Genomic DNA, 11,394 nt, shown 5'->3' on the forward strand with positions numbered 1-11,394 from the left:
TGTTACATTTACCACTGTATTTAAATAATGAAGTTACTTGTACCTATAACCTATGCCTTTAATATTTTACTTAAAACCATGAGACAAAGGGAAGAGGTGAAACAATATAAAAATGAAGATGGAGGAAAACAGAGTGACTTGAGATTGATGCCTAACTGCTCTCACACTCACTTTGTCTTGTGTTTTACTGATAGAGTTAACAACAAGTTTAATCAAAGCATCATTTAACTATAAACAATTATCAAAATACTTTACACATAGGTGGTGGGTTGGGGTGGTGCTACTCAGCTAATTTTGCAAATCTCAAGGCCTTTTTTTAATGTTTCTTTAAACTTTTTTGCTTTGTTTATATTGTTATTCACCATGAAACCTGTGCTATTTCTTGATCACCACAACAGAGTTTAAACCAAGCAAAAATAATCCACTAAGAAAGGAGAGTTTTTTTAGTGAGAGAGTGTGTAAGAAACTCACACTCACACACATGTACACGAAGATTAAGAAAACAAACGCCGAACCCAAAACCCCAAATGATGCAAACCCAAGAAAAGTTTGCAAATTGAGGCAAATGTCTATGCTGTTTAGCTCTAAACCCCATAACCATTACCATATTGATCTTCATTACTTCACTAAACTGAAACCAACCCTGTTTTTCTTTATCATTTTTCTTTCAACCCTTTTCTTAATTCTTTCCACCGCCACCGGAGCCGGCGACGGCGACGGTGGTTCCAACCATGTAGCAATTATACTTTCCACTTGGGTTCATGGTGGTGATGTCACCGGAGGTGGTGGGAGTGGTTCTTTTTTCTCAAGTTGGAAACTTTATGGTGAAACAAATAGTCCATGCAAATGGGATTACATTAAATGTGATACACAAGGCTTTGTAACAGAAATCATAATACAATCAATCCCATTACAACTATCATTACCAACTAACCTTTCATCATTTTCCCACCTCAAAACCCTCATAATCTCCGATGCCAACATCACCGGAACTATCCCCGGTGACATTGGTAGTTGCCGGAATCTTGTTTCCATTGATTTAAGCTCAAATAATCTTGTGGGTCCCATCCCATCCTCCATTGGCAACCTTGAAAACCTCCAAGACTTAATCTTGAATTCAAACAAACTCACCGGAATAATCCCACCTGAGTTAGGAACCTGCCGGAATCTTAAAAATCTTTACTTATTTGACAACCGGCTCTCCGGCAACATCCCACGGGAGTTGGGCCAGTTAGGCAGCCTTGAAGTCATCCGTGCCGGAGGTAACAATGACCTCACCGGAAAAATCCCAGATGAAATAGGAAACTGTGGTAACCTCACATTTATTGGCCTTGCTGACACTAGGATTTCAGGTTCTATCCCTAAGTCATTTGGTAACCTCACAAAACTGCAAACATTATCAATATATACTGCTATGCTATCAGGTGAGTTGCCACATGAGCTTGGTGATTGTAGTGAGCTTGTGAACTTGTTTTTGTATGAAAATAGTCTTTCTGGTGCAATAATACCAGAAATTGGAAAGCTCGAAAAACTCGAAAAATTGTTGTTATGGCAGAACAATTTTGTTGGTTCAATCCCTCAAGAGATAGGACACTGTAGTAAGTTGAAAATGTTTGATGTTTCTTTAAATTCTTTATCAGGGATTATTCCATCTTCTGTTGGTAATCTTGTTGAGTTAGAAGAGTTTATGATTAGTAATAATAATGTGTCTGGTTCAATTCCAATTGTTCTTGCAAATGCTATTAATCTACAACAGTTGCAGCTTGATACTAATCAAATTTCGGGTTTGATTCCGTTTGAAATTGGTAGATTAATGAATCTTGAAGTGTTTTTTGCTTGGGATAATAATCTTGAAGGAAGTATTCCTTCAAGTTTAGGTAGTTGTAGTAATCTTCAAGCATTAGATTTATCACATAATTCACTCACAGGTAGTATTCCACCGGGGTTGTTTCAACTACAAAATCTAACCAAATTGCTTTTGATTTCCAACGACATTTCTGGTTCTATACCGCAAGAAATTGGAAACGCGAGCTCTTTGGTGAGATTAAGACTTGGTAATAACCGAATTGCGGGTGAAATTCCAAAAGAAATTGGGGGTTTGAAGAGCATAAACTTTCTCGATTTGTCAGGAAATCGGCTTTCTGGGATGGTTCCTAATGAAATTGCTGATTGTAACGAGTTAGAAATGGTTGATCTTAGCAATAATATGTTAGAAGGCCCATTACCCGATTCTTTATCATCGTTATCTGGCCTACAAGTATTGGATGCTTCAAGGAACCGGTTTAACGGGCCCATACCAGCTAGTTTAGGACGACTTGTGTCGTTAAACAAACTCATTCTCAGTCAGAATGAGTTTTCTGGAGTGATCCCTAGATCACTCCAATTGTGCTCAGGTCTACAGTTTCTAGACCTGAGCAGTAATAAATTGTCAGGCGGAATACCACCCGAGTTGGGCAATATCCAGACGCTCGAGATTGCATTAAACTTGAGCTGCAACGGGCTAACTGGGCCCATCCCGGGTCAAATATCATCACTTAGCAAGCTCTCGATTCTTGACATGTCATACAACCAGCTAAATGGAAACTTGAGCCCGCTTTCACACCTTGATAACCTAGTGTCGTTGAATATATCATATAACAGCTTCACGGGGTATTTACCGGATAACAAGCTCTTTAGGCAGTTATCTGAAGCGGATTTAGCTGGTAATCGTGGGTTATGTTCTTTTGGTAAAGATTCTTGCTTTTTGAGTAATGTGGCCCAATCGAGAAATGGGGAGAATAAGTTTAAGTCTAGAAGTTCAAAAGGGCTAAGACTTGCGCTTTCGTTACTTATTACTTTGACGATTGCGATGATGATTATGGGTGTGGCTGCTGTTTTAAGGGCAAAAAGGAGGATTAAGGGTGATGATGAATCTGAGATAGGTGAATCATGGCCATGGCAATTTACTCCATTTCAGAAGCTTAATATTTCGGTTGACCGAATCTTAAAAAGTTTAGTGGACACAAATGTAATTGGAAAAGGGTGTTCTGGCGTGGTGTATCGAGCTGATATGGATAATGGTGACATCATAGCTGTGAAGAAGCTTTGGCCATCGATGACAGTTACTGGTTACGAAGATGGGAAATCAAAATCCGCAGCACGAGATTCCTTTTCAGCAGAAGTAAAAACTTTGGGCTCGGTACGACACAAGAACATCGTTCGGTTTCTCGGTTGTTGTTGGAACAAGAAAACAAGGCTGCTTATGTACGATTACATGCCAAACGGGAGTCTTGGTAGCCTGCTCCATGAACGAATGGGGAGTTCGTTGGAGTGGGAATTGAGGTACCATATCTTGTTAGGAGCTGCTGAAGGACTCGCTTATTTGCACCATGATTGTGTTCCTCCAATCGTTCATCGAGATATTAAGGCTAATAACATCCTCATTGGTCTTGAATTCGAGCCTTACATTGCAGATTTCGGGCTTGCAAAGCTAGTCGATGAAGGTGATTTTGCTCGATCGTCTAACACAATTGCCGGTTCCTACGGATACATTGCTCCTGGTATACAATTATTTCATTCAATCAACTATCCTTTTTTTCAGTTTTTTCATTTAGACATTTTCACAAACACCTTATGTGGCGCACTAACTTTTATTCTTTTCAGAATACGGTTACTCGATGAAGATAACTGAAAAGAGTGACGTGTACAGTTACGGTGTAGTAATGCTCGAAGTATTAACCGGAAAACAACCAATCGACCCAACAATTCCAGACGGCATACACGTCGTAGATTGGGTAAAACAGCGAAAAGGATGGACCGAAGTACTTGACCCGAGTTTATTATCCCGACCCGAATCCGATATCGAAGAAATGATGCAAACATTGGGGATAGCATTACTTTGCATAAACTCGTTACCCGAAGAACGACCGACGATGAAAGACGTAGCCGCAATGTTGAGAGAAATCAAACACGAAAGGGAAGAATACGCGAAAGTCGACGCTCTTTTAAAAGGATCGCCGGAAAAACCCATCGCTGGGAGTAGGGCCGGTGGCGTTGGTGGAGTTCCGTCATCATCTGCGGCGGTGAGTGGCGAAGCGAGAAGTGATCCGAGTAGTTTTTCTGGTTCCTCATTGCTTCACTCATCTTCATCAAGAAGAGTTCCGTACAAATGAATAAGAAATTGGGTAGTTGAAATGTGGTTTCCCGCGCTTTTTTAAAAGGTTTTGTTTTTTTTTTTTTTTTTTTTTATTATTATTGATTAAAATTAAATTTGGTGTGCTTGAGATTGGTTAATTAATCATGAATTTAGTTGTAATTAAGAGAGTTTGTATAAGTAGAAGAGAGTTTTATAGCCACTTTTGGCTTATGAAATTTCTTCATTATTATTAGTAAAATAATGAGTGATGAGTTTATCGCATAATCACAATATTATGTGTTCATTATTTTTATTTTTATTTTGTTTGGATGAATAAATCGCAGTGTTTGAAAGGAGGTGGAAACCTAGATATGAAGAACAGGTGCGTCAGGAGCGAGACAAATGAAAGGCAAGTGAGGGTTTTTTTCCTTACCATTGTATATTATCTCGTTCCTGTTTTTATTTCATAGGCATAGTTATACACGTACGCTACTGATGTATATGTATTTGTCGAGCGTATTGTTCTCGGGTTCTACTTGTAATGTTTGTTTTTTTCAATATATTATCTGATCTTTCATAAGGGTACTCATCCCCTTACTTGTAATGTTTGTTTTTTTGTTATTGGAGGTGAGGTCGTTTTGAGGATTATTAGGAAAAGAACGACCAAATTTTGGGTCACAATTAGTATATAAGGGAAATTTGACCATAAAGATGGTTTGATGATTGCCAAATTTGAACACGAGATTATAACTAGTATATCGGAATTAAAATATTCGTTTCTCCGTGTAATCTTAACATGTAAAAAAGATTTCGTCTTAACGAAATAATTTATTAATGAATAAAATTTTCACAATATATGGACCATATTAAAGATTAATAAAGATTAATCTTTATTAATAAAATCCATTGAGTGTATTCAAATATTAATAAAAATAATTAAATATATAAAATAATTAAATGTACTTTTTGATTTCTATTAATTAAATATATGTGTATTAATAATCATATTATAAAATTGTATATTCATAAATTTAATTCGCATTCGCATGTATATAATGAGAGGTGATTTTACTCCATCTCTTATTGCAACAAGCTGGTAAAATAATTGTTTTTATCATTTATATTTAATAAAAAATTAATTATTAAATAAAGAAATAATAAAATGATTTAAATTTTGATTCTCATGGTGTATGACAAAATAAAATTATGTTGAGATCTACTGCACTTAACTTGTAAGGGAGTATCAGATATCCAATATATAAAAATCGAAATATAACAAATATATTTAAAAAAAAAATCTTTCTATAGATAACCTTAACAGTTATTTTTAAGAAATTAAGATACGCATTGTTTGATTGTACTTTGTAATAATTAACCTATAATTTTTGATAACTAATTCATCCACTAACTTATGGTATATCAAAAATTCCTTTAGTACTTTAGTAGGACTATAGGAGTATTAGACAAATTTATAAGCATCACAAAAGAAATCAATGAATTTATTTGTTCTTTTTCAAAAATGAATGGAGTCAAATCATGATGGAAGTTAGCTGGTATCAGAAAAAATTGATGCCTGGATTACAACTTTTTTCGCTTTGACCACAAGACCTTCCATTTTTGGTCACTTTTGACATTTTTCATCATAGAGTACACTTTAATAACCAGAGAGTGCAACTCAGTTATGCTGTTCGTTAAAATTAGGAAAAGTTTATGCTTATTTTTGGCCGTGTTGATAGAACCATATGCATATGCCATGATGAAATTATGAATGGCTTAAAGTAAATGCAGGGAATCTTAATTTATAAAGATGGGCTTCTGAATAAATTCATTGCCTTGAGATTCACAAATATGTGAATTTTTGTTATGTTTATCATATATTTTTTCCTTGGAAAATGTAGCTTTATAAAATTTTCTTGCATAATCTACTTTTGTAATCGTTTTTTTTTTAAGCAAGGAAACCCTCCTATGAACGAGCACATTGACTCCCCCATAGAAGGTAAAACCTCGGGTAATCAAGCCCCCCGAGCGCGAGACCTGGTATCGGGTGAATTGCGCATTATGCACTTTTTTAATCGTTTTAAGGTGTAAATAATCTTAACTACTCTTTAACTACTTGAGTTCGAAAACTCAATTCGAGTTAAGTTTAAATTATCTCAATCGAGGGTTTAAACATAAATATACTCCATATTGAAATTGAAATCATGTATCAAATGAGTTTGAAAGAAAATAAAAAACTCACGAGCTCAAACATTTTCATACATATATATTAATTTTATTTTTGTAATGTATATATGTCGGTGTGTGTGTGTGTGGGTGTGTCATTAGCTTACAGTTGACGCCCTAACATATATATGTCTTATTGATCAACCACTAATCTAACAGCTTTTCAAGCCTTAACAGACGTGTAACGAGAAAAAAAAACAAAACATGTCCTCTAACTAACATAAATTACAATGTGGTCCCTGAACAATACAACTAACAACTATTGACAGAAATAGTCCTTAAACTTGTATTTGAAGCATCATTGACCTTTGTTGACTGCATAAAAAGGCTCGATTAGCTTCATTACTCAGTGTGTAGAATTATGAACTCCCAACTTGCTCAATAGCTTAGTATACTGGTCAATAGTCAAAATTTTGGTAAAAACATCTACAACCTTAGCTTTAGTGTTGACATATATAGGTCTAATCATACCAGTTTTGACTTGATCACGGACATAATGACAATCCACTTCTATATGCTTGGTACGAGCTTGAAACACTGGATTTGCAACTATGTAGATGGCTGCTTAATTATCGCAGTTTTATTCAACAGAACCTAAGTCTGACAGACCTAAATCTTTCAATAAACTCACAAGCCATGTAATTTCACAACAAGTAAGTGACATAGCTCTGTATTCAGCTTCTGCAGATGATCTAGAAACAACACTTTGTTCTTTAGATTTCTATGAAACTGGAGAATCACCTAGCAAAATACAATAACCCGTTGTTAACCTTCTTGTCATATGACAACTAGCCCAATCAGAGTCAGAATAAGCCTTGAGCTGAATTACAGAGTTTCTAGCCAACAAAATACCTTGAGTTGGAGCAGTTAACAAGTATCTTAATAAATGTTTAAAAGCTTGATGATGAACAGAAGTTGGTGACTGCATAAATTGACTTAACAACTGAAAGTGTAGCATATATCATGTCTTGTAATAGTCAAATATATCAGTTCACCTATAAGTCTTCTGTAAATCTCTGGATCTTGTAAAGGAGTGCCAACATCTGCTTGCAGCTTGGCATTTAGATCTAAAGGTAACTTGTAGGGTTTACAATTTAACACCCCATTTTCTTTTAAAAGATCCATAGTATACTTTTGCTGTGAAATGAAAATACCTTGAGCAGCTTTAGACACTTCCAGACCCAAAAAGTAACTGAGATCACTCAAGTCTTTCATCAAAAATGTGGACTTGAGATTATCCTTAAGTTGTTGAATATGTACTGAACTACTACCACTAATGAGTAAATCATCAACATAACATAGAACAATAGTAAATTGATCATCATCCTTCTTAGTAAAAACAGAATAATCTGCTTTTGATTGTTTATAACCAAAAGATAACAAGGCAAATGATAATTTTGAAAACCATTGTTTGGTGCTTACTTTAGACCATATAAAGTCTTTTTCAATCTGCAAACCTTTGACTTTTCAGCAAGAATGTTTTGAATAGACTTCCCCTTTCCTGCATACCCAAGAGGCATTTTCATATATACTTCTTCTAGAAGATCACCATGAAGAAGAGCATTTGAAACATCCATTTGACAATTATATATTGCAGCATCAGCAAGAGGAGACCTAACCGTAATCATTTTGGCTACAGGAGCAAAGGTCTCAGCATAGTCAATACCATATCTTTGTCTATTTTCATCAACCACAAGTCTTGCCTTTTTTTCTATCAATTGTACCATCATATTTTATTTTTGTTTTATATATCCAATGACACCCAATTGCTTTCTTATTAACAGGCAACTTTGTAATTTCCCAAGTACCATTTAACTCAAGAGGAGATAATTCAGCATTTGTAGCTTCACACAATTCTGGATCCATCATAGCTTCTTTAAATGAACTAGGATCTTTACAAGCCAAGAGAGCAGTCATATATCTTTGAAAATATTGGCTGAATGTATTGTGAGGATACTTTGTTAACTCTTGGTACATGATCAAGAACAGTAGAAGATCCAGGAACAATGTAATCTTTATGCCAACTAGGTGGAGCAGATTGCCTACTTGATCTTCCCATTGGTACAGAATTAGTAGAAGTATCTTGTGGAACAGCTTGAGGAGAATTATGTACAGTATCATCATGTTGTTCTTCAGTATTTCGAGATTGTACCATAACATTATTGGGTAGAACATGTGTATCATAATCAACAGTAGTTGATGGTAATACAACTGGTAGAGGCTTTAGTAACTATTGTAATGTATTACCAGATTACTGATGTGCGTAGAGGTATATACGAAATAGCTATATTTTTACTACGAAATACTATTAAATACGATACAATTTTACACAAGTTATTTATTTATTTATAGAGTGGATATACCTAAACCTTGCTACAACACTTATAGGCAGTGTACCTAATCGTACAGTAGTGTAGTTTTTAGTAAGTCCGGTTCGTCCACAGGGAACTAACCAAGTTTAACGCTATATTTTTAAAACTATATTTGTATAAATATATATATATATATATATATATATATATATAAGTAATATTATTATTATAAAAGGGATTTTTACCGTTTAATGACCGGTTTGTCGATTTTATGTCTTAAATCGCAGTTAAAACTTAATGTAAAATATTAAAAATAAAAATAACTTAATTTAAAGCGTAAAGTAAATAACGATAATTAAAGTGCAACAAACTAAAGTACGATAAATAAAATGACAATAAATAAAATTAAAAAGTACGATAATTAAAAGTGCAATTAAATAAAATGACAGTAAATAAAAGTGCGATGAAATATGAAATAAAGGAATTATGCTTATTTAAACTTCCGTAATCATGATGTTTGACGTGTTGATTTTAGTTTATTACCATGGGTTAATTGTCCTTTGTCCTGGATTATTCAATATTTCCATCTGGTTTTTGTCCATAACAGTCCATCAGTCATAAATATAAAGTGCGAGTGTCCTCGTCAAATTATCCTTATATCTGAAGTCAAATATTCCAACTAATTGGGGACTTAAACTATAATTACACCAATTTTCCTTGTATGTAATTCACCCCTGTTTTAATAATTCCATTGACTATTAATCCATTCCGGTGTTCGGTTAAATGAACGATTATTAGTACTTATAAATATCTCGCCCATCGTGTCCGATCGAGTGTATGTGGTTATTTATAGGTACGTCCAATTGTAAATCTTTATATTAAATTAACGAACTATCATTCAATTAAACAAATATAAAGCCCATTAATATCCCATAGTCTAATTTCCACAAGTGTCGTTCTTTTGTCCAAACCCCAATTATGGTACAAAGCCCAATTACCCCGTCTTTAATATTTAGCCCAACATGATGATTACTTCAATTTAAATAAGCATAATAATAACTTAGCTACGAGACATTAATTTAAAAAGGTTGAACATAACTTACAATGATTAATAATAGCGTAGCGTTACAAAGACAGAATTTCGACTTACACACTTACAACATTCGCTAACATACCCTTATTATTATTAAATTAAAATTAAAATTATAAATTATATATATATATATATATATATATATATATATATATATATATATATATATATATATATATATATATATATATCGTAGAGAGTGAGAGATAGATTAGAAAAGGTGTAATAAATCGGCTGAATTCGTTGCTTTTTATAAGATGTGGCCTGCTACAGTGATCCATGCGACCGCATGGATCTTGTGCCTTCTGGCCATGCGATCGCATGGCCACTTTTTACCGCTCAGGATCTTTTGTTTTTTTATTTGCCGACGGTTTTATTAAATAATATAATATATATATATAATTTTAAGAATTAATTATATATTATATTATATTCATGTGCATAGTTGACTTGTAATTTTTAGTCTGTTGCGTCGAGCGTTGAGAGTTGACTCTGGTCCCGGTTCCGGATTTTTGAACGTCATTTCGTACTATTTAATATCTTGTACTTTGCGTTTTACGGCCCGCACTCTTGTAATTTTTAGACGTTTCTCATCAATAAATTGAACCACTTTGATTGTACTTTGTACTTTTGAGCTTTTTGGTCGTGTGCGTCTTCAATTCGTCGAATCTGTCTTTTGTCTTCACCTTTTATTATTTAAATGAATATCACTTGTAAATAAAACAATTGCAACTAAAAGCTTGTCTTTCTTGAGGAATAATGCTATGAAATATATGTTCGTTTTTAGCATTATCCATGGACTATCAGAGATTGGATAAATTAAACCTGCATCGAGCAGTATAATAATTTCTTTCTTAACAACATCTTGTATATTCGGATTTAGTCTTCGTTGGCGTTGCACATACGTTTTATGACCTTCTTCCATAAGGATTTTATGTGTGCAATACGAAGGACTTATGCCTTTAATGTCATGAATCTTCCATGCAATAGCTGGTTTATGAGCTTTTAGCACAGAAATGAGTTGAAATTTTTCATTTGCAGTAAGAGAAGACGATATTATTACAGGTAATTCAGATTCACCATGTAAATAAGCATATTCCAAATGGTTTGGAAGTGGCTTTAACTCTAATGTCGGTGGTTTTTCTATCGATGATTTGTATCGATATCTGTCTTCTTCTTTTAACATTTGAATTTCTTCTGTTGTTGGTTCATATTCATTAGCCATAAGTGCGGCTAACATTTCAGCTTCATCAATTGGTTCAGTTCCTTCTCCTAAAGAACATTCTCCTGTTCCTTGTAATTCTGGAAATTCTTCTAACAATTCTGCATGTGAATCTATAGTTTGAATATAATAACATGTATCATCTGCAGATTGCGGTTGTTGCATGGCTCTATCAATAGAAAAGGTAACACTCTCGTCCTCTATACTTAGGGTAAGTTTCTTACCAAACACGTCTATTATTGCTTTAGCCGTGTTTAAGAATGGTCTTCCTAATATGAGAGGAACTCAAAAATCTTCTTCTATGTCCAGAATAACAAAATCTACTGGAAATACTAAAGTACCAACTTTAACTAGCATGTTCTCCATTATCCCTCTAGGATATTTTACTGATCGATCGGCTAGTTGTATACTTATTCGTGTTGGTTTCAAT

The 11,394-nt window shown here is 34.2% G+C and overlaps 1 protein-coding gene across 1 annotated transcript; it reads left to right on the forward strand.

Moving 5' to 3' along the window:
• The first annotated feature begins 565 nt into the window (after positions 1-565).
• LOC139877675 (uncharacterized) lies at positions 566-4,151 on the forward strand. Its single transcript, XM_071865104.1, has 2 exons — positions 566-3,539; positions 3,643-4,151. The coding sequence occupies exons 1-2, from the start codon at positions 566-568 to the stop codon at positions 4,149-4,151; spliced, it is 3,483 nt and encodes a 1,160-aa protein (XP_071721205.1).
• The last annotated feature ends 7,243 nt before the right edge of the window (positions 4,152-11,394 follow it).

This window comes from Rutidosis leptorrhynchoides, chromosome 11, assembly GCF_046630445.1.
Source record: "Rutidosis leptorrhynchoides isolate AG116_Rl617_1_P2 chromosome 11, CSIRO_AGI_Rlap_v1, whole genome shotgun sequence".
Lineage (NCBI taxonomy): Eukaryota > Viridiplantae > Streptophyta > Magnoliopsida > Asterales > Asteraceae > Rutidosis > Rutidosis leptorrhynchoides.

Excerpts from the sequence above, each read along its gene's own strand:
- LOC139877675 (XM_071865104.1), top strand. The coding sequence starts at position 566 with ATGTCTATGCTGTTTAGCTCTAAACCCCATAACCATTACCATATTGAT. Across the intron at positions 3,540-3,642 it reads CTACGGATACATTGCTCCTG|AATACGGTTACTCGATGAAG; the intron begins GTATACAATTAT and ends TATTCTTTTCAG.